This window comes from Rhinocladiella mackenziei, assembly GCF_000835555.1.
Source record: "Rhinocladiella mackenziei CBS 650.93 unplaced genomic scaffold supercont1.5, whole genome shotgun sequence".
In the NCBI taxonomy this organism is placed as follows: Eukaryota; Fungi; Ascomycota; class Eurotiomycetes; order Chaetothyriales; family Herpotrichiellaceae; genus Rhinocladiella; species Rhinocladiella mackenziei.
The window spans coordinates 228,256-251,088 of record NW_013550600.1 but is presented as its reverse complement, the minus strand read 5'-3'; the positions used below and the strand labels follow the sequence as shown (position 1 = coordinate 251,088).

At 52.1% G+C, this 22,833-nt stretch overlaps 8 protein-coding genes across 8 annotated transcripts; 4 read left to right on the top strand and 4 right to left on the bottom strand.

The window, feature by feature from the left end:
- Positions 1-851: 851 nt before the first annotated feature.
- Z518_06569 (uncharacterized protein) lies at positions 852-2,654 on the top strand (the record flags this gene model as incomplete). Its single annotated transcript, XM_013414701.1, has 5 exons — positions 852-862; positions 918-987; positions 1,035-1,115; positions 1,167-1,517; positions 1,572-2,654. The coding sequence occupies 5 exons, from the start codon at positions 852-854 to the stop codon at positions 2,652-2,654; spliced, it is 1,596 nt and encodes a 531-aa protein (XP_013270155.1).
- A 1,535-nt stretch (positions 2,655-4,189) lies between these two features.
- On the top strand, positions 4,190-7,464 carry Z518_06568 (uncharacterized protein; the record flags this gene model as incomplete). Its single annotated transcript, XM_013414700.1, has 2 exons — positions 4,190-5,177; positions 5,228-7,464. 2 exons carry the CDS (start codon positions 4,190-4,192, stop codon positions 7,462-7,464), a joined length of 3,225 nt encoding a protein of 1,074 aa, XP_013270154.1.
- A 304-nt stretch (positions 7,465-7,768) lies between these two features.
- Z518_06567 (uncharacterized protein) lies at positions 7,769-10,372 on the bottom strand (the record flags this gene model as incomplete). Its single annotated transcript, XM_013414699.1, has 1 exon — positions 7,769-10,372. One exon carries the CDS (start codon positions 10,370-10,372, stop codon positions 7,769-7,771), a length of 2,604 nt encoding a protein of 867 aa, XP_013270153.1.
- A 2,964-nt stretch (positions 10,373-13,336) lies between these two features.
- On the bottom strand, positions 13,337-14,233 carry Z518_06566 (uncharacterized protein; the record flags this gene model as incomplete). Its single annotated transcript, XM_013414698.1, has 3 exons — positions 13,337-13,522; positions 13,593-13,749; positions 13,815-14,233. The coding sequence occupies 3 exons, from the start codon at positions 14,231-14,233 to the stop codon at positions 13,337-13,339; spliced, it is 762 nt and encodes a 253-aa protein (XP_013270152.1).
- A 440-nt stretch (positions 14,234-14,673) lies between these two features.
- Positions 14,674-15,521, top strand: Z518_06565 (uncharacterized protein; the record flags this gene model as incomplete). The annotated part of the gene is made up of 2 exons (XM_013414697.1): positions 14,674-15,225; positions 15,273-15,521. The coding sequence occupies 2 exons, from the start codon at positions 14,674-14,676 to the stop codon at positions 15,519-15,521; spliced, it is 801 nt and encodes a 266-aa protein (XP_013270151.1).
- Positions 15,522-16,573: 1,052 nt separating this feature from the next.
- Z518_06564 (3-carboxy-cis,cis-muconate cycloisomerase) lies at positions 16,574-17,977 on the bottom strand (the record flags this gene model as incomplete). The annotated part of the gene is made up of 2 exons (XM_013414696.1): positions 16,574-17,726; positions 17,775-17,977. 2 exons carry the CDS (start codon positions 17,975-17,977, stop codon positions 16,574-16,576), a joined length of 1,356 nt encoding a protein of 451 aa, XP_013270150.1.
- Positions 17,978-18,962: 985 nt separating this feature from the next.
- Positions 18,963-21,962, top strand: Z518_06563 (uncharacterized protein; the record flags this gene model as incomplete). The annotated part of the gene is made up of 1 exon (XM_013414695.1): positions 18,963-21,962. One exon carries the CDS (start codon positions 18,963-18,965, stop codon positions 21,960-21,962), a length of 3,000 nt encoding a protein of 999 aa, XP_013270149.1.
- Positions 21,963-22,435: 473 nt separating this feature from the next.
- Z518_06562 (uncharacterized protein) lies at positions 22,436-22,789 on the bottom strand (the record flags this gene model as incomplete). The annotated part of the gene is made up of 1 exon (XM_013414694.1): positions 22,436-22,789. One exon carries the CDS (start codon positions 22,787-22,789, stop codon positions 22,436-22,438), a length of 354 nt encoding a protein of 117 aa, XP_013270148.1.
- Positions 22,790-22,833: the final 44 nt, after the last annotated feature.

Genomic DNA, 22,833 nt, shown 5'->3' with positions numbered 1-22,833 from the left:
CGTGCATCCTCTCGCTAAGTGGATTTCACCATTTCGATGACAACCCCCAATTTTGGACCTGAGGACCTGAGACACGCGTCCAGGGTTTGACAACACAAGCAATATGATGTTATGGGATAAATACATTGCGGACCGTCTTTGAGAGTGGTAACCGACCACACTCCCCATGGACGGAGGACTGTGTCTGCGGTTAGAGTTCTCAACTTTTCGATGCCTATATGGTGATCAGCGAGGCTCTTCGCATAGGATTCGCTCGCAAACGTCCCATAAATCCGCAAGAGAGATCAAGCAACGGCTTCTGTCCACAGCATGAGCAAACTATCCGATGCAACACAGAAATTGTGTCATTCTTCTCGCCATTGGCTTTTCCCCCTCCTGCAACAAAACAGCCACCCAATGCAGCTCCCTCGAGTACTAGCAACGCGCCACTTAGCTCTGCGACACTCGTATCTACAGCCTAACCGCAGGGTTCTAACGGCTGGTATGAAAGTGGTACCAACGCAATTTGAGCGCGATGATCAGAAGAAAAGGGATGAACATGGTCCTATCCACCACAATCCCTGAAGGCGAGGCTGGGTGCAGGAGATACGGTAAATGATTTGATAGACTTTGACAGTAGACAGCGACCCAGCGACCTAGCAAGCCATGCCCCCCTGCCAAGCCCTCTAACTTCGCAACAGAGGGACTTCTCTGGGGTCGCAGACGGGAGCCAAATAAACCCCAATTGCTACGCAACATTTGACTTGTTCCCATGTCCGTGCATTCCAGTACGGTTAAGGTCGCGGGTTGTATCAATTGTGTCTCTCCTTGTCTCTGTTAGAGCGCTCACAACATTAGTTTGAGCCAAAATCATGCCCGAAATGTGTGTCAAACCCCCGGTGTTCTTTGGTCACCACCAACTAACACGAGTGCTACAGTTCAGTGGATGTCCTGGTCATTGGCGCTGGCCCAACGGGCTTGGGAGCGGCCAAAAGACTGAATCAGATTGTATGTCGCCTTCACAGATTGAGAATTCCCACTGACCGCATTGGCAGAACGGCCCATCGTGGATGATCGTCGACTCGAACGAAACTCCTGGTGGCCTCGCCTCGACGGACGTAACCAAGGAAGGGTTTGTGCGTCAAGACAAGAGCTCTGCATGAAACGGAAGACTGACAACCGGGTAGCTGTATGATGTCGGCGGCCATGTCATCTTTTCTCACTACAAGTACTTTGATGACTGCATCGACGAGGCCCTGCCCCAAGAGGATGATTGGTATACACATCAAAGGATATCCTATGTCCGCTGCAAGGGCCTATGGGTTCCCTACCCTTTCCAGAACAACATCTCCATGCTGTCCAAGGAAGATCAAGTCAAGTGCATGGATGGCTTGATCGACGCCGCTTTGGAAGCCAGAATTGCCAATACAAAGCCCCAGAATTTTGACGAATGGATTTTGCGCAATCAGGGCGTTGGACTTGCCGACCTCTTCATGCGGCCATACAACTTCAAGGTCTGGGCCGTTCCTACCACCAAGGTAAGATTGACCTCGGATACACAGGTTCTCAGGACTCCTCTGATGCATGCGCAGATGCAATGTCAATGGCTGGGCGAACGTGTAGCTGCCCCAGATCTCAAGAAGGCCGCACAGAATGTGATTCTGCAAAAAACCGCAGGCAACTGGGGACCCAATGCCACATTCAGATTCCCTGCCCGGGACGGAACCGGGGGGATCTGGATAGCGGTGGCCAACACTCTGCCGGCCGAGAAGAAGCGTTTCGGCAAGAAAGGCGCGGTCCAGAAGGTCAACGCAGATCAGAAACAGGTGCTTCTGGAAGATGGCACCATCGTGAACTATCAACGACTTATCAGCACCATGGCCATCGACTTCTTGGCGGAGGCCATGGAAGATGAGAAGATGATCTCTCTGTCCAAGGGCTTGTTCTACAGCAGCACCCATGTCATCGGTGTCGGTCTCCGTGGCACGCGGCCCGAGCGGATAGGTGACAAATGCTGGCTCTATTTCCCCGAAGACAATTGTCCATTCTACCGCGCCACCATCTTCTCGAACTACTCGCCATACAATCAGCCACCAAAGGATGTCAAATTGCCGACTCTGCAATTAGCCAACGGATCCCGTCGACAAAGCATGCAGGCCAAAGAAGGCCCATACTGGTCAATCATGCTGGAGGTTTCTGAATCGAGCATGAAGCCTGTTAACCATGAAACTCTCCTCAAGGACTGCATCCAGGGTCTGGTCAACACCGAAATGCTGAAGCCAGAAGATGAAATTGTGTCGACCTATCACCGACGGTTTGACCACGGCTATCCCACCCCAACGCTGGAACGAGAAGGAGTCCTGAAGCAGATGCTCCCAGCTCTCCAAGAAAAGGGAATCTATAGTCGAGGCCGATTTGGATCGTGGAGGTACGAAGTTGGTAACCAGGATCATTCATTCATGCTCGGAGTGGAGGCTGCCGACAACATCTGCAACGGTGCCACCGAGCTCACGCTGAACTATCCTGACTTTGTCAACGGACGACAAAACACAGAGCGTCGCTTGGTGGAAGGAATGCAATTGTTTGGCAAGAAGCCCACATCACAACCGGCCCAGAACGGCAGCGTGGTTGCGGGACGGCGAATGACGGGGGGGAAGGCTGAACTGCGTGGATGAGTGGAGGCTGGATGTCACGAATGGTCTGAATGCCCGCGGCGGAACGGCCACAACTGGCAAAGATGGCAACTAAACAATAGAGGACATACGAACAATAATGTGGATAAATGGCCATAGACAGGGAGTTGCACTGGCTTATCGGTACATGTTTGCCCATACAGGAGGATAAGGGCATCAAGTATCGATTAGACATACATTGGGAAAGTCTGGTAATCGAATTTTGATGGACGGGTCTCCCGCCTCCAGGTCTGACAGAGCGGATATTACCAATTCTAGAACCACCCCCAGGTACGTCCTACCCAGGTGCCAACTATCAGTCAGTCTTCTCCACGGGTCGGCATCAATGTATAAAATGCGGGGGAGACCGGAACCGTTTAGAAACCCGGAGCACTCTGAAGAAAGGAAAGGAAAAAAGGAAATAAGTAATGTGGTCAGGTGGTGAATAGGATCTAGGCTCAATTGGCTGGTTGATTTCTGTTCCATACAACCAGCATGAGAACTGAAACACTGAATCATGGCCACGTGAGGGACAAGAAAAAGTTTTTTTCTCCTGCGGATTGCCATACGAAGACCGTTCATTGTCCGGTGCTCGATGTGGGAATCCCAAAAATGGCTCATCGAATGGCTCGATCCATCAATTCATGGGTCTCATGGCCACCCACAGTCCTGAGCACGTTCGAATAGATGCAGTCGATCGAAGAGTTTGTTCAACGATCGAGACAAGTCCAGACACCAGATCACGTCACATTGCGAACTGCGGGCTCCGGGCTCCAGCCGTGGTTCCTGAACCGGTGCGGCCAGCCAATCAACCAGGCGACAATTCAGACAGGTACCCGACTATAACCGACATCCAACCAGCAAGCTATTGAGCCACTCGCCGCTGCTCTTGTAGGGACCACCCACCCATATTACGGGCGCTCTGAAAGGCTGGCGCAGGCTGTTGGATACTTGGCCACTCCCCCTAAATGTCGCCTAGTGCCTCCGTAACTTGCCCCCACATGATCACTTTTTGGTCTAGTCTCTTACCTGAACCACGACGCACGCTGCATCATGCGAATCGTCAACGATATACGGGAGTGACTTTGCCTGCGCCTCCAACAAAACGTCTTTGAATTCCTCACTGAAAAACAAAACACCTCATCTTCATTGTAACTGATCTCATTCATCATCTGCTGCTTGTCCTTCCTCCTCCTCTTCTTTCTCTTGTCCCCCACGCCCAACAATCTTTTTCCCAACATCCTCCCCTGTCTACCGTACTCTCTATTTCTTCACCGTTTTGTCTTCCCTCTTGGATTGTTCTCTACTCCTTTTCCCTCGAGTCTTCTCCAACCGGTATGTAGTTTCTCCAATCCTTCGAGAATCCGCCCTACTCTTATCATCCACTCGCAGATCTTCATCCCACCACTCGTCCATCTGCCAGGCGGTGTAGAGCAGAATGCTCTTTTTTTTTTTTTTTTTTTTGGGGGGTGCCCCCTTCTCAGTACAATACTAACATCTTGACTCCATAGCCGACATCAAGCATTCGGTTGCCCATTATGTCGGCCCAAATAGTTCCAACCGTTCCCCCTCGTCCTGTTCGAGTCCAACAAGCACTGGCTCATGGCGCAAATAAGCTGCCCGACGTTCCTCGTCCTATCAATAAGCGTCTCGATCGTTCTGTTTCGCCCGGAAACTATCCTCGCTCTCCTTTGAATGAACCGTGGCCCAGCAATCTCGCCCGTCAGAAAACCACTGAACAACAGTCCGCAGAGGCACTTCCACGCCGGCCCAGTGTCCAAAATCTCCCGTCCGTCGGACAAGAAGGAATGGAATATGCCGAGATTCTGGACATGCAGACGAACCAGCAGCCTCCAGTTTCAGCTCTGGCTGCTGATGCTGCTGCGCAGACAAGAAATATTGGACAAGATCTGACGCTGCATGCTCCGAAACCCTCTCTCCCCAAGTCCAGTGCCACCGCCCAAGTCCAGGCCGTCACCCGAACCGACTCGCAACAAGCGGCCGCTCACGGTATCGGGGAACCGTCCACCCCGTCCCAGGATGAAGGTGATGCCCTTCCGCATGTGAGGGCCAGAACTAGTTTCTCCAGACCGTCATCCGCAGTCGCAGGTGAACGTCGTTCCTCCATCTACGGTGACGAGTCGGGCCCAGCGGAACTCGGTCTCCGAGTCCCAATCAATCCATTACTAGGAGACGTTCAGGCCCCTTCTCCGGCGCCGGGCCTAAGCCCTTCCCATACCGGAAGCAATGGAGAACAAAAGAGACGTCCCAATCATTCGCGAACGAAAAGTGGTCGAGAAAATTTTGCTCCGCCGGGTAGCTACGGTCTTCACGGTCACGGCATCCCCCCGCAGGACAAATTTGAGAAAGATTGGTACGCTAAACACCCCGAGGCCGCTCAGCATGAGGAAACCCACGGCCATGGAGTGTACGAAAGCATCGGAAGTGGTCGAGGCGCCTTCGCATTGAGCAGTGACGATTTGAACAAGATCGTTCGTGACACTGCAAGTCGTGGAGCAGGCCTGGGTAAGGAATGCAGACATTCGTATCTGCGGCAATGTTGCTGATCTTGATAGGCACTTCTAGGGCTACCGACTCCTATCCAGATGAACAGATCGGATATCAAGCCTCCGATCTCTACGTGTCAAGATCCCAAATAAATACTCCGAACAGCCTGGCCAAGACCATCACCAACACGTCTCAACCAGCCGCTGAGTCGCCCTTGAGGAAGACCAGTTTTCTTGCGGACGAGCCCATCCCCGCCGAAGTTCGCCGAGGCCGGTTGTCGGTGTCGGGCCGATCCGATGATCATCCCCTCGAGAGTGAAGCCGAGCAGGAAGTCCATATTCAACCTCAACGCCGTTATAATAAGGTTACCGGCGGCGAAGAAACCCTGAATGAAACGGAAGACGTGAGAGCGTCGGGTGAGAACGACTACATCAATGAGCACGGCTACAGCGTTCCTATTCTAGCCGCGGACGAAGTCGCAAAGGAAGAGGGCATCGAGCATCTCCAGCCAGCAGTGTCTCCCAATGCAGAACGTCGTGGCAGTTCGTACGATCTGGAGCACCGAAGTGGCGATGCAACTCCGTCTTCACGACCGTCAAGCAGACCGTCCAGCGTATACGGTCTGCACAACTCCTCTCATTCACTGACTCGGTTCACTTCGCATCACGATGATCGGGAGAACATGCATACTCCACTGGAAGATGTGGAGGAGTATGAACCCCTTTTTCCCGAGGACGATGACGAGAAAAGGCCCGTGAGTAATGCAGAACGATTCAAGCAGATACCGCATGCCCTGAAACAACGATTCCCTAGTCAGGATATCTGGGAGGATACCCCCAGCAGCGCTCTCTATTCTGCGACCGTATCGACTCCAGATCTTCCCAATCAGACAGAGAAGCCTGCTTCCAAAACCTTCGAGCCTCCTAAGACGGAAGCGGCTCGAAAGGACGAATCCGCCGAGGACGAACAAAAGAAGCTCCTCCCATCCGAAGAAAGACTCGCCCAATTCCGATTTGCCCCACTCCTCCGTGACGATATGCCGACAAGGCCTGGAATGGTACCAAGGTTCCCATCCTCGGATATTTGGGAGGATAGTCCCGAAAGTCACCAGCTTGTCACCACGGTCAGCACTCCGCCAGTCGAAAACGAGGGAGAGGGTCCGGCCGAGGTACCAATCAAACCATTCATTCCGTCTCGTCCTGCAGGCAAGAGCAGATCAGGCGAAGGCGCTTCCTCCGCTCAAGTTGCCCCAAGTATTCCTGCTCGACCCCCGAAAACGATTCAGAGTGCGCCACCTACAAGCTCCGCGTCAACAGACACCGCGGCGCCGAAGGGAGCATCAACATCTCCCGAGCCGAAAAACGTTCCAAGCATACCTGATCGACCGAAGCCGCAGATTCCAGCTCGACCAGCCAAGAAAGCACTTGGAGAAGGTTTAACCAAGACAGTTTCTGGTGAATCGACCGGGCCGACTGGGCAAGAGAAGGCCTCACCGCCGATTGCTAAGGTTAAACCTCAAATTCCAGCGAGACCGGGCCAAAGCAGTAAAATTGCCAATCTGAGAGGAAATTTCATGAATGATCTGAACCAGAAACTTGGTCTAGGACCCCCCAAGGAGAAAGAGCCTGAACCTGTGGCAGAAGAGACCAAACCCTTAGAAGACGCACGAAAGGGCAGGGCCCGTGGCCCACAGAGGAGAGCTCCAGCCAAATCTCCAGCAGCTGTAGTGAAGCCTCAGTTTGCATTTTCCATGTTTACGCCCAGGTCATTATGGACAATTGACGATGCTGATGAGTTGAATGTTACTTCAGACGAAGCACCAGCACCCAAGACGACGTCAACGGAACAGGCCCCGAGTTCCGCTCCTCCCGATGCGTCCCTCCTCACCGCAATCGACACAACAGACCATGACAAATCCAAGGGAGAAGCCGAGGTGGAGAAAGGTACCGAGAGTGAGCCAGAAGCAGCTGCTACCAGGATCCCTTCAAACACCTCAAGTGAGTTCGTGGATCCGACTCTCGGAACACCTAGCCAGGAGAAATCCAATCCGCTCAGTCCCAAAACGTCCAATGAAAAGGTTATGGGACTTTCCAAACACTCGACTGCCAGTCCAGATCAGACTTCCGGACCAGAACTTGAGAGGGAGAGTCCCGATCCCAATATCGCTGCCATCCCCGCGAGCAAGCAGACGACGGCCAGTACGGAGGCAGATACGGCGCCATTAGAGAAGAGCCCCACACAGGAGTCTCGTTCTGTCACTCTGACGGAAGGAGAGCCAGACAAGGTGAGTACAGAGGACGCGTAAGCTAGTAGCAGGATGCTGGTTGGACGAGGTTTAAGTTTACTTGTGAACGAGTAACTTCAGAACTCCAGATGCCATCATAAACCGTAAATGGGCTGGTTGGGCTATGAATCGGAACAGGGCTGGGAACGTAGGGTTCCCAAGGTCCCCCAAAAGAAGAGAGTCAATAAATTTTCTATTCTTCTCATCAAGCTTCCCACGAAATAGGTCGTAGTTCAATTTCACATGGCAATGAAGCGCTCATGCCGGCGATCCCCTTGGTTCGCGTACCATCTACTTCGAGCCCGGATATTCGGGCTTCCATTCTTCATTCAAACATGTCGTCAAAGTCCGCTGCTTTCGGACGTACTCGGCGCCCTTGAGACATGGGACTTGTCGTCGTAGGTGTTGGAGCAGGCTGAGGCGGCTTTAAAGTGGTCACTGTCTCGTTCGTTTGGGACGCTGGCTCGGAGTTGGCCGGAGACGGAGGGTCTTGTTCGATGCCTATCCCCGTGTCTGTGGCGTCCTTCTCGGGTGCATTTTCTTTATCTTCAGCCTCGTCTTCGTCGCTGCTATCGAGCATCGGGATGCCATCGAGGCCCGCATCGGTCAGATCGTCGTCGCCGTATTCTTCGTCGTCATCGGCCATTGGTGTCCCGTCCACGTCCATGTCGACATCGGCATCCCCATCGGCGCCATCCTCGGACCGGCCCAGCATAGATGGGCTATCAATGGCCCATTCATCAGGTTGAATACTGGCATTGGCGTCATCAACACTCCTCCAACGATTGACAGGTTTGTCTTTCTCCTCCTTTGCAAGGCTGTCTCGATCTGCCCTGCCCTTCTTGGCCTCATGTTCCTTGATCTCCTTCTCTGTCAATGGCGGATGCAAGAAACCCTCGACAAATTCCTCATGACTCTTCCCGGGAAACACACACCAACCTTCCCACAAACTAAGCACACTCTGCACGCTGCGCCGCCACTTCTCCGCCTTCAGTTTGCCCCAGTCGTTCTCGCGCGCCGCGCGGCCGAGAATTGGGAACACATTCTGGAGACGCAATTGTGTTTCGAAAAGTGAGCGGTAGCGCCATGCATGTCGAACCCCGGCCGAGGCAGAGGACGAAAGGATGTCGGAGATGATATACAAACCCACCATGGAGGCTGGGGTGGTGTCTTTCTCCTTCTCTGCGTCGTCTGTCTTGGGTTTAGAGCCTTCGACGATTTCGTCATCACTGTAGCCCTCATCGTCAGGATGGCGAGCTTTCTCTGCTTTGATCACGCTGTAGCAGAAGGGTTTGATCACATTGCGCGTCACCAGGGTGGCGACTTCGTCCGCGCCCGCACCAGCATGTCCGATTGCAAAGCCTGTTACTCGAGCAACGTCGCCTTTGCGAAGCTTGGTGTTGGATTCGGGTAAACGGCTCAGCAGATGGACGAGCTTGGTTTTCGCCAGCGGGTTCAAATATCCGGCGCCGTCGTTATCGTGCATGGAATCGGCGGGGTTCCCCGCAAGCTTTTGGTGATCGTGATAGCGTCTGGCCAAGCCGCCTCCGTCTTCGGCGTCCTCCTCATCGGAGGAATTGTAGTCCTCATCGCTGATGAACTCTTCGAGTTTCGTGGTATATTCGAACTTGAGGTTTTCCTCCGGGGGAACCCAGATACTTTGTCCTTCGAAGAGAACATCTCCTGACTGTCGCATGCCGTAACTAGTGGGTTGGCGTCGTCTGCGGGCGATTGCATTCGTCAGAATTTCCCACAACCGCCAACGATAGTATACACCACCGGTGGATCGGGAATTCCACAGCCAAGCCCATTGTTCTGCACGCTGAATTTGGGGGCGGGACATCAACAGTGCTTCAAACTCAGGCCCGTAGGTCAGGAGGGCTTCGACTGTTTTGTGGATGAGTCGGAGTTGTTGGAGGTCCCTGGGTGCTTGGACTAAGACTTGAGTCGCGGGTAGATTATTGGATCTCGGTCCGTATGGGGTGGAAGATGTGAATGACGCGGGTGGTGCAAAACGTCCTGGCCCTTGGCCTGGCGGAGGGGCTCGAGATAGAGAAGTATGTTGAGGAATCGGCTTTGCGCCGAAAGGGAGGGAGTTCAAGTTCGAGTGCGGTGTGTTATTGCTCAAGGAGTTGGAACCGGTCAGTGCTGCAGAAGAGAGATGACGAGATATCGACAGATTGAATCCAAAGCCGAGATACCTGTTCTGTAAATGCGATACCATCGTGTCAATGTCGGTTGCTGGTGTTTCAGCCGCGAGAGTCACGATAGCCGTGACGGATTTTCTTTCGTTTATTGACCCTGAGCCGGCCGGCAGAATGCGGACATTTTCGATCGTTAACGGAGACGGTGTGAAAAGGCTCTTGATGACTGCTGGCGACGTTCCCGGAGGGAGCGAGGAGAGATGTAGGGTCGGCTTTGCAGCAGCCTTGAGCTCGCCGTCATCCCTGGCGTCCTCTTCTTCATTAGAAAAGGTCCCAGAGTCCCGCCGATTGTTTCCGTCTCTTTCATCACTATATGAGAACATCCTATCCCGGCGATCTCGATCTCTTCCCGCATAGTCTTCATATTGTCTTTTCTTGCCGTAGTTCGGGACAGGTCCCAAACTACCCGGTCCGCTTTTTGATGTAGATGGAACCGGGCCCAAACTCCCTGGCCCACTCTTCAACCCAGAGCTTGTGAAGTGCCTTTTGCCCGGCCCCGGCCCATAGTTATTGTTTACGCTGGCTCCTCCCACACCTGGTCGTTTCGACGGAAATGCGGGCTGATCTCCTTCGTCATCAAAACTCTTCACAAAGTCTTCGAGTACAGCTGCCGTCTCTGCCTTTTCTCGGGCCTTTTTAGCTTCTGCTTCCGCCTTCTGGCGCTCGAAGACGGACTTTTTGACCGGTGCGGCGAGTTTAGAGGTCACATCAGGAATAGGAGGCATTATCGAGGTAAAAGTTGGCCTAGAGGTGCGTCACAAGCAGGAATGCTTCACATCGTCTATCACGATTTTCGGGAGCTGTGTAGTTTTCGTATAAAACGTGGCTGAAGTATGAGGATCAGTCAAAAAAGATGAAGCGCCAGGCCGGGTAGGTATGCCGAAGTGGAGTTTCCTTAGCAATACTGTAGGCCCAATGAGAGATACGCCTATTTTCTTCTGTACCGATATGCGCAAGTCGACGATTTATCTACAACAGGCCGCCCGCAGCCCCTGACCATAACTGGTCTCCCGCACCGGAAAGAGAGCCCCAAACTAATCAGCATAACTGTTCCAGTGCTTGCCCATCCAGCACCAAGATTGTTGCACATGGCCGGAGTGAACACAGGAAACCTGAGAAGTGCATAGTGAGTCGTCACTATCAACTAGATACAGAAGAAACATACGCCGCTGCAAATCCGCACCGCAGGAGGGTCACTTGCGACCATAGCCGATCACCGCTTATTCTGTACAGGCCATGGCGAAATAAGCGAAAACCCCTTGCTGTGCAATGTCAGCCTCATTAAGAAATCGAAATGAGAAAACTTCGACTGGTCTGTTTAGCAACTTGCCGTGAAAATTAGTGGAAGCCGAAAGAAGCCAGATCCAATGACGGGGACAATCCAGTGCTCAAACTCGGATCAGAGTTTCGTTTCTGGTGTTACCAAAGCAAATCCCGTCTGTGCTTGAGTGGGACCAGCCAAACCAGAACGTGATTATGGGAACACCGACACATCCCAAAAGGGAAAGGTTTCGTAAAACAGACACTCACGCCCATATCGAAGGCCAAAGTAAAGTGAGAGGAGAAGGACTACAAAGGTTCAGTCATCATTCCAAGCCATTGGGCGTGGGACTGACCTGTCAGTTCTGACATTAACGCGAAAAGTCTCAAGAGATAGATTTTTGGCGGCATCTTACAAGGTCCGTCTGCCCGCCTCCTCTAATGCGGACCTCCATTCTAAGTTGCCGGTCCCTCTGCATAGTCTAGCGGCTTGCTTGTCTTTTGGAAGCTTGTCGGCGACGTTTCGGGGTGGAAAATGAATGTGAGAAGTGTGAATCCTGCCATCCAAGAGACTGCCCAGATTGTCCAGCGCCAGTTATGATTTTGATGGGCGCATCCCCAAACAATGGTCCCAATGATGACCCAGGCCGGCTATCGAACCCCCAAATACCAAAAGTATACAGCAAATTGCATCAGCCCCAAGATGTCAACCAGAGAACGAGCTCCGACGGCGAGAGGTGGACTTGGAAAAAGCCGCCCAGAAATCTCATGGAGAGAAAGGTGCCGGCGAGCACCGTTGGTATTTCCAGGCACACGAAGACAATCAAAGTTGGTATGTATGTGAGGTTTCTTTCAGTGGCTGGGGTTTCCGACACAGACCCGCAGAACTGCCTTTGGTCAATACTTTCTTCCTTGTGGAGGTATTCTGAAAGGCCCACAACTGGTCCGGCACCATAAGCCAGCAACAAAGAGACCCAGGCCGAATGCTGCTACCGCAGAGCTGGAATGGAAGTCTTCCATAACACCTGTGATCCGGCCCGAGTAGATTGAGGAGGTAAACGGTAAAGCTGAAAGTGAGTAGTCCAATCTGTGTCCCGCCAATTAGATTTCATCCACATGGTGAGGAGGACTAAACGCCTCAATATTAATACCGACTTTAGCAACCGCTGAAAAGGTCTTGGGATTCGAAGGGTCGTCGTTTCCATCCCAGGTAACGACGATACCGTCCAGAAGAGGACCTTTTTCGAGATTACGCAGACTCTTCAAGATGCTTGACACTACCTAGCACCAATGATAATGGCTCTCTTTCAACAAAGAATGATGATCCATCCATCTCAACGTGCCCTCAGCTTAAGTGGGGTCATGCTTTTGAGCCGTTGCTCGTAACAGGTCGAGGGCGTCGACCGTGGGCTCTGTCTCAGCACAGTTTTACCTGCGGATGCGTTTAGATCGTATCGTGGACCCTTTCGATCGATTCATCCATGTCCAGCGGTGATGACGTGAAGTCAAATATCCGCCTGCCAAAGGGTTGTGTTTGTAAAGGGACATACCGACTCCTGCAGAGAAGGGAATAGTTCCGGTTCAACGGGCCGGTAGATTGCATGGTACATACCCTGATACGACCGCTGGTCTTATCCAATAATTGCGGATCCATATTTTCGCATATGCGTGCGACCTCCCACGCCATGTAGCTGCTGATGTCCAAGTGATTGAAACACCCTCCTCGGGCAGATTGTTGACTGCGCAGACAGTTTCCTTGTATGGAATGGATCGATCGGTCCGAAGGAACCGCATAAGACCAGCCTGTGGCCGCTGTAGAATAGAATTTGGTGTTCCTGGCGATACCGCGTTTCGGTCAGTCAAGCTGTCTAGGTACCCCCTTTCGATGATCCTCTGCCCATATATGCGAGCTGTGTCAACTTCATTGTGACCGTGCTTCTGGAGACATCCAACAGGTTGCTGGCTTCTTCCAGGCTACGAATTCGGCTTTGTACCGCGCCTGGCTTTGTCCATTGTCGTCACATCTGTTGTATAATCCATGGCCTCAGGAGGACCTTGTTAGGAGAAAAAATCGTACCGAGGGAACAGGCCAGGTTCCCTATTGCTGACGACAATGTAAGGGCACATGGACTCTGGATATAAGGACTTAAAGCCCGAAGCCTCGTACGCTAGCCAAGGCTAAGATAAGTCGCTCACAGCATTTAGTTTATATAACTAAGCCAATGATAAGATACCCTCAAGGTCCGAAGGAAAAGGTGAACAATAGGATGTCGGAGTTTCACTGGTCAATTATTCATCAAGACCGACCTAATCATCCAGAAATTTGTTTAACAAACTCGCGGTGGTGCAGCTGAATGTAGGACGATTAAAGGCCGGAGATTGAACTAACGAGCCTCATACTGCTTGTATGAAATTTCTATGGAAACTCCTCACCAGGGCACAATAGCTCCGTCGTACTGATTTGGTCCTTCTTTATGTTCCCAACCTGGGACGTGAATGTTGAGGAATTTTCCATTGGTCTCGGGAGAGCTCTTGAGCAAGATATCGAGCACCGCTTTGGCGCCAACCTCGACTTCTAAGTCAGCATGTTCGCTGCCCATGTCCGTCCTTAACCACTGTAGACGCCCCTGTCAGTGTCCGGCATCAGGCTCCACATGTAAAGAAGGGCACCAAAACAACACCTACCCCCGGTGAGACCAGAAAGATTGTAAAACCTTCCTTCTCGTACTCCATGGCATATTGAACGGTTAACATTGACAATGCGGCCTTTGTGATCTTATAGGCGGGTACCGGTGCCTGAGAGAAGCGAGGACCGTAGGCGATGGAGCCGAGGGTAGAGGAACTTTGAATTGAATTTTCGTTAGCCAGGAACGTAGAAGCTGGTGAGAGACACATGGGCCGACTGACATATTAATGATTTTCTTCTGCTCTCCCTTCGACAGCAATGGTAAAAGAGCTGCCATGGTGTCATGTACAGCCTGAACATTGATTTCGAATGCATATTGCAAATTATCCATGGTAGCGATTCCACCTGGAGCGCTTGGCATGACTCCAGCATTGTTGATGAGAACATCGAGTCCTTTGCCACCAAGTTTCTTCTCGATCTCGGGCACGGCGGCATTGATGCTCGCCTTATCCGAGACGGCCATCAAGACATGGACGACTCTTCCTCCCGAGCTATCGATCAGTTTCTGAAGTGCACCCGAAGGCTCAGATCTGGTCGCCGCCAATATCACAGATACCTGCGGCTTCGGAAGTTGTCGTAACTGATTCACCAGCTCCAAGCCGAGACCACGACCAGCTCCGGTGACAAGGTACGAAGCCATGGTGAATTCGACAATTCCAATATCTTGACCGTCGTCGATTTGGAGTTCAGCTATCTGCTTCTTGTGGACTTGTGAGAAGATTTTTATATAATTCAATCAACTCCTTCTGGAACGGAGTTACGCCTACCGTTTGGCCCCGAAGAATTTTGGATCACTTGGGGCTCTAGGTCGGCTGATTATACCAACTCTAGTGGTAGAAGCTGATGATGCGGAAATACGCCAAAATCCGTGGAGACAAAGTTCGTCCTTCAGCGATTCATCGTACAAGAATTTAAGACTTCTCAAGCCCGCTGTTGGGAAGAAGTCCACCCAAAAAATATTCCATGCCGCTTTGTCAGCACTCACATCCCAATGCCAAGACACTACCTCAACCGTCTATTTACGCACTACAGCATTCTCAATAATTCTTCATTCGATCTCTAACAACTGCTTCCTCGGCCATGCTCAAGCTTCTAAGCCGGCAAGCTACAAAAGCTCTTCGTAATCCTTTCCGCAGCCCCCTTCCTGTTCCTCTCTACAGCTCTCCCCCTCCTCTTTACGGTCTTCGCCAGACATGCCATCTCCATAATGAACCAGCTCCGTTCTCGGGACCTCCCAGTTATGCGACTCTCGCGCGGCGTTTCTCTGATTCGAGTCCCAGTCCAATATGGTACTTCACCCAGAAGAAGGCAAGAGAGGCCATCGATCGTGGTGAATTTGTTGACATTCATGACATTGGCGGCGTGAACCCCAAAGACTGTCATGTCTCATTCACGGATATGGACAACGACACGCTTCAGTCTGAAATTTCGAAACTCGTGGATATACCATACCTCCAGGAGGCGACGACAGACGAAGCTGGTAAGGTGGCTAGAGAAATTCATGGTTTTTTGTACGGCCGGGAGCTCCGCATGATACTTCCATGTGTCCTCAAGATTAAAAACAACGCTCGTTGGGTTTTCTTTGTCGTGAATCAGGGGTCTCCATTGACGTTCATCTCGAAACATGCAAGGGTTCATCCACATGGGACGAATATCTCGACCCACTAACTTCACTCTAGGTGGCGCAAGCCTTCGGTCTTGGCTTCGAAGAGACACTTTCTTGGAATACTACAATCGCTGGTCACCCTAACCCGGTTTATCTGTCGCCGTCGGATTCACACTTTTCTGAACTGAACCTTCTCGGCATGGACTTCTGCAGCAGAATTGGATTTATTCCTCTGATTCGCCCTAACAATCTGATGGTAACATATTACCTCGGCGACGGTTGGGAGGTGAACTCTGATAGTATCTCTGAGCCTAAGCAATGAGGCTGTTATCGGTGTCTCTGGAGGAATTGCGAACTTGGACTTTCCAAACTAAAGTGCAGATAACGTGGTAGGGTGGACCTGCTTTTGACCGAACGAAACGGCCATTCGATGGACTGCGATCAAAGCGGCAAACCTTGTCTTCCTTCAGTCGTTTGCTGAAACGGCTTTGAGTTCACTAGACTCACCAATGGATAAGGAACGCAGGCGCCAGGTCAAGTTTCTCACACATAGAAAGGGTTGGTTTTCCTGATGGTATTGGAAGTTGGCTCACTGTAGCTTTCAGAGATGTGAGCGTCGATGGTTTGGGCAGCCTTTTCGCCAGATATTTCTCCTTGGCAAAGTCACAAAGAGTGTAGAGGCTACTTGCCACATCTATGAAGTTGGAGAGAAGCGGCCCCCTGTTCGTGTTTGTGTTGCGAAACTGGTATCTGTCATTGAGAAGGAATGGTGCGGAGAGCTGCGTCTGGCAAGAGATACTTGGTCAACCGGCTGACGGCGGAGCCATCTGATTCAGGAAGACATTGGAGTTTGAGACGTCAATAGCCTTTGGAGTCTGCTTTCCAAAACTCTGGAAATATGAAACGTAAGGCCACTTGGAGACTGGGACGTGCTTCATTGTCGATAACATGGCACGATGCCCGTCGGGTCGCTGAAATTCTCGCTTGACAAACCTCATATGCTGATTGAGGTTCCAGAAATAAGGTCTCCACACCGCAAGAAAACTGGTGTAATCCATCAGGTTGACTGTCTGGGATTATCGATACTTCGCCGTGGCTGCGCCAGGTGGCTCAGTCACTGGATCCGATGGGTGAACACTCAGTTGAGTCCTCTCTTTTCCCCGGATACACGACCAGCGGGAAAACCACGCCCGGTGTGTAGTTTCACTTGGAGCTTGTAAAGAAAAGTTTTTGTATTTTTCTTGGCCTTTGGCTGGATGGAGGTCCGAGCCTGAGGAGATTCATTATTTGCCTGTGGAGCCAAACTGTGGTTGCGGCAGGATCTGGCGGCGCTGGATTTGATGGGTTGCCTTGATGTGTCGAGACTCGTCAACATCATTGCCCAATGGTATTCAATACCTCGTCCACCATAAGTTGACTTGCACCAAGGTAATTGGCGGGGTCACAAAGCTCTTTCAGCTTACCTTCATGCACTTGATCTGTTATTGCTGAGCGTTCTTTCAAGATATCCAGCAATGGTCTGTCTGATTCTATTGACTGTTTGCACGCCTCGTACACCAGATCATGCGCTTGTTGGCGACCGACGTAAGGTGCCAGACTCATCATGACAGCTTCCCCGACAATCAATCCCTGCGTGGACAAGAGATTCTTCATCATGGCGCCTGTATTGACCACGAGCCCATTTAGAGCGAAATTGGTTTGATGCAAGGCTCCAACAACAAGGACAAATGCTTCGGGCACGGCCACCCATTCCAAGTGCCAGGGTCCGGATGCTCTTTCAAAGTCTGCGACCATGGCATCCAATACCAGCCCGGCATTTGCGCGAAGGAGCTTCGAAGCTGCGAGGATGACTTCGCTGGAGATGGGATTTCGTTTCTGCGGCATCGTCGAGGAAGCTCCTCGGTGCGGGACAAAGGGTTCAGATACTTCACCCAGCTCATTTGAGGACATTAGGATCAAGTCGTAGGCGATTTTGCCCAACGATCCGCCTACCAAGGCCAGGAAGTTGACTATCTCAGCAACGTTGTCGCGAGCAGCGTGCCAGGTGATGCTGGGATTCATCAATCCGAGCTCTCTCGCGAGATGCTCTCGGACGCGGAGTCCGGTGTGGTCTGATCCCAATGAAGCGAGAGTGCCTACTGCCCCGCCAAATTGAACCAAGAGACACCTTTTCTCAATTTCAGGGAGACGTTCGGAATGTCGGAGTATGCTGGATAAGTATACGGCACATTTGTATCCGAACGTAGCTGGCAGGGCATGTTGGAGATGTGTCCGTCCTGCCATCGGTGTGTCGCGGTACTTTTGCGAGAGGTGTCGGAGAATAGCCGTTAATTCGTTCAGATGGTGTTTGACAATCTGGAGTCCATCACGCATCTGGAGCATTGCGGCGTTGTCCATGATGTCTTGAGTCGTGGCTCCCCAATGTATATACTTGGCCGTATCAGGCGGCGTCTTCTCGACAAGCTGACGAACGAGTGGGAGGACGGGATACCCGACGATGTCTGTCTCGTTGGAAAGTCGGTCGAAACTAAGGAAAATTGTGAATCCGGTACGTGTTGTGGTTTCGTCGACTTACTCTATCGGTGTGTTTATGAGAGATCTGGCGATAACCTGACCCACGTCGACTGGAATGACTCCGATCTGCGATTGTGCTCGAGCTAGAGCAGCCTCCACCTCTACCATCCGACGAACATATGCTTCATCCGAGAAGACACCTCGAATCTCGTGTGTCCCAAAGAGGTTCCGAAACACTCGGGAATCCAATGCTGATACCGACATTCTGGGAATCTCAAGTCACATTAGGATCTAAAAGGACCTCTGATATGGTTTATGTCATGTAAAATCGAAAGTCCGAACATCGGGGATTGTGTGCGGGGGGAGCTACAGAGACCACAGCCTCGTGCGGGGGAGACGAGCATTGAAGGCGATGGATGCCAGGCTCCAGGTCTTTTGTAGATGACTATTGTTTTTGGATTCGGCTCTAATGGGATGCTCCCCACGAGACCATCTTACAGATGACAGGAGAAAAAGGTAAAGGTGGCGAATGTTGGTTGACTTGCTGATCTCAAGTTCAGGGTTGTCGTGCGGTCGATGCCAAGCCTGATATCACGCTAATCCTTAAATGGAAGAGATGTTTACCACGTGACTTCACATTCCCAAACTTCGTGATGGTCGGGTATGTTCGATACCCAAGAAAATTTTTAATAAAGAGCCATAAATTCAATGTTGATAAGGATTATGACCGAAATTGAGTCGCCGCCGCCTCATTCGCCGGTGGAAATAATATTGTGCGCAGATTTCGATTTTGCTGTGATTGTGGAGGCTTGGCAGGGTCAGAGTTTGGAATTTGGAGTTGGGTTTGATTTTCTTCCCCACCAACGCGCCCACTGCCAATTCTCGGGCACTTTTCTGCAACTTCTTCTCCCGCGACCTCCATCACCACTTCCACCGTCTCTTGCTCTCTCCCTCCAATCAACGCCAGCATCATTTTACCCTATTCGGCTATCTTGAATACATCAGATCTAGATACCGCGCTCGTTCCCGGACGACTCGCCATGGACTGAGAGCCACCGGCCTCTCACGCCTTAGCCTCACCTTTGACTCATTTAACCTGCTTCACAGCCTCAGCCTCAGCCTCGACCCCAGTCACTTGCCAGATCCAGTCACGTGTTTGAATATGTATTTTATCCAGCTCGACTGTCCTCCCACTGTCACTCATACTCCTTAAATATCCTCCATCAGGCGATCTATTTCTCCCTCCGCCATGGGACCCACGGCCCCTCCACCTAAGCCTCGTGCGGGTCAGCACCGTCGACCCAACTATCGCGGCCGCATCGAAGGCATCGGCAGTCCAGCACCAAGCTCCTTGCGGGCAACAACACCCACAGTTATACGGGCGTCCACACCGAGCTTAAACCGACCCACAGGGCCAAAGACAATGAAATGTTCCAACCCCCACTGTCCTAGCCCCAATATTGTCGAAAGCGAACAAGGACTGATTTGTGACACGTGCGGTGCGGTCGCTCAAGAAGAATCTGGCCTTGTCAGTGAACAAGGCTTTGGTGAGACAGAGTCGGGCCGCATCACTGCTTTGGGTGTTCACGTTGGCGAGTCTCAGACTCACCAAAGAACCTACGCTCCCGGAGGGGCCTTGGGAAATGCTGGCCGCGAACCAACCATCAACCGTGATCGGTCCGAAGCCCAAGCCAGAACTGTCATGCTGTCATATCAGTCTCTTCTCGGTGTCAGACCGGCCGAGGTCGATGCTGGTATGCAAATTTTCAAACTGGCATGGAGCAACTCATTTGTCCAAGGTCGAACCATCGATAGCGTCGCGGTGGTCTGTCTCTACCTTTCATGTCGCCGCAAACACGAACAAATCCGAAACGAGCGTCGACCAATGTACAGCCTTATGTTGATCGATTTTGCTGAGAAACTGAACATCGATGTCTTCGCTCTGGGGAAGATGTACTCCGATCTTGTCCGCAAACTGTACTTACAACCGGATGGAAGTATCCAGGGCGACGTCAGTGCCGATCTGCTCGCCATGGGCCCCGAAATCCTGGTCAGTAGATTCGTCGACGAACTGGAATTCGACAGGGAACACCGTGATAAGATCAAGCTGGATGCCATCCGAATCGTTCAACGAATGAAGCGAGACTGGATGTCGACAGGAAGGCGACCTTCGGGTGTTTGCGGCGCAGCGGTCATTCTGGCGGCGCGGATGAACAACTATCGACGGACGACGAGGGAGGTCGTGCTGACGGCCAAAGTCACAGAAATTACCATCAACAAACGTCTCGAGGAATTCCAGGATACAGAGAGCAGTAAACTTTCAATCAACCAATTCAGAGACAACGAAGTCCTGGAGGCTCTCGCCGCTGCAGATCCCCCTGCGTACCAGCGAGCTCGTCACCCAAAAGAAAAGAGATCGAAAAGGGGCCGACCTAAGAAAAATCGACAACCAGAAATTGCTGCTGAGATCGAGGGAGACACTACCACGCGGGAACCCCAGGATCACCAAGAGAACCAAGAACCAGGCCCTGAAGAACGCCCGGCCAAGCGAGTTCGTATCGATGCAGACGGCTACAAAATTCCTGAAATCCCGCAAAGACAAATCCCCGTTGACCCATCTCTGACGCTCGCCGATCTAGAAGCAACCACTTCAGCTTCTGGTGAAGAAAGTCCTGAAGCATCACCAGCACGGACTCGGAAACCAAGAGGCCCGAACTGGAAAGCACCACCTGCTTCACCAGCCGAACTTGCAATTGAACAAGAAATCGAACACGACGTGCTGGAAACTTTGCGAGAGAACCCCGAACTCGACCCAACTCACCAAGAGACTTCAAACCAGCCAGACCAGACCACCACCACCACTGATGGATCTGATCCATCGACACCGCCATCTCCGGAGCCTTCATCTACCGAGCCCATTTCAACCCCAACCTTGAGAAGAGAAAAAGTCCTTGGTCCGGCCGTCAACACCACAGAAGGTAACCTAGGGAACGTCTCGCTTTCACCGACTCTCAGGCCTGATGAATTCGACTCGGATGAAGACGTATCGACGTGCCTCCTCAGCGAAGAAGAAACGCGAATCAAAGAGCGTGTCTGGGTGAGCATGAACGCCGACTGGCTACGGCAGGACCATGCAAAGCGCATCAAGCGCGAGCTCAAGGAGGCGGAAATGCGAGCTCGCGGCTTAGACCCGGCAGACGAGGCGCTGAAGGCGAGCCAAGCAAAGGGGAAGAGGAAGGACGGGACGAAAAGGCCTGGCCGTCGAGGAGATGTGAGTTACTTGAACGAACGTGATGGGGAGCGCGAGCGTGGTGACGTCGAGGCGGCCGGAGAGGGCGAGGGCAAGGCGGGACAGGCAGGCACCACGGCAGATCGGGAGAGAAGTGCTGCCGAGTCGGTGCGCAAAATGTTCAAGACCCGTGGTGTGTATTCGAGGCGCGTCAACTACGATGTCCTTGACTCCATCTACGGCGTCGCGAGCGGAGATAGTGCTGAATCACGCAGCGTCACAGGGACAAGTCGCAGTCGGAGCCAGAGTGTCGCGAGCAGCGTGGCGCCAGGGCATGAAAGAGAGGGAAGTGTTGCCGGCTTTGTTGCTTCAGAAGGGATATTTCGCGGCAATGGTTCCAGAGACGGTGGGCGACAGCGGAACAAGGGCTCAATTTCGGCTGAACAGAGAGAGAAACAGCGCAAGGCAAAACAGAAAGTGGGACCTCCATCCGCGACGACCCCTGCCGGTCAGGATGATGAGGCGGGGAGATCGGTGTCGAGAAGCAGAAGTCCTCTTACGGCTGAAGCGGACGAAGGAGATCGTGACGGTAATCAAGAGGAAGACAATCCCACTAGACAGCGCGAGTTGAGTGGTCCAAGTCCTGAACCTCAACCACCACCACAGCCTCCTACTCGACAACAAGCTAGTCCCCAGCCCGTGGTGCAAACTCAACAATCGCCCACAGTCAGTGTGACAGGCCCCGGTATCCCAACTGTGTTAGCCACGACATCGACTTCGATATCGACTCCTCAAACTAAGATAGCTGAATCGGCTAAAGAAAAAGGAATCGATGCAGGACCTAGTGTTACAGCCTCTACTGATGACAATGACACCAATAAGGACGACGAAGATGAAGATGGTGACGAAGACCTAGACGACGAAGCTGAAGATGAGGACGCTGATGATGATCAAGACCAAGAAGCTGAAGACGAAGACGTCGATGCCGCCTTCGAAGGCCGGTATACCGGCCGAGGATAGAAGATATCGTGGTTCTTCCCCCTTCATGTTAGTTGATTTCTCGCCTGCCGTTTGGTCGCTGACCAGAGGATATGGACAGCCGGACGAGGAAAAGAGAAACCCTGCTGGGTGGAAAAGTCTCGTTCCCGGTGGCAGGAGGAATACTTTTGGTGTCTGAAGATAGGACCACCGTGCAGCAAGGGAAGGACTTTGGCAGGAATATTTGCCTACCATAAGTACCCGAGTTTTTCGGAATCGAGCAAATACGTTTTTGGGCGTTTTCACGTCTTCTCATGACATTCATCAAGTCGTAATATCTGCATGTCTGTGCGTGCCGTCGCAGATGGGACTTCCCGATCATATCTTTTGAGTCCATGGGACTGGAATCCTCATACCTCATGTCCCTTTGCTAGACCTCCCGGGATTCGTGACTGACTGACTGATGCGTACACGGGGATGATATTGCCCATTCATGCATTCTTCATTCATTTCAATCATTCCTCCTCTTTCTCCTCTTGTATACTTTCCTCACTTAACGTCTTATGATGGCTCATGTGCGACCTCCTTGAGGATATCGCACCAGTATCCTGCCTTCTTCGACTTGTACCTGTATTCTGCTCTTCCCGATCCCGATTCTGATCCCTATTATTCGACGCTAGAGTTGACGGAACACTGCCCCCACTAACGATATTAGCGAAACTCATGCGTCGAGTCCGATCCCGGAAACTCGGAGCACGAGGTCTTCGTTCTCCTCTCGCTCGGCCGCCCCAGATGGGGACTTCGTGCCAGATCCGCCGGCAGATGTAGTAGAGGATGTCGTAGAGGATAGCGAGGATCCAGGGCGCCATGTTAGCGATGGCGAGAATCAGCTGTACACATACTGTCAGGAGGA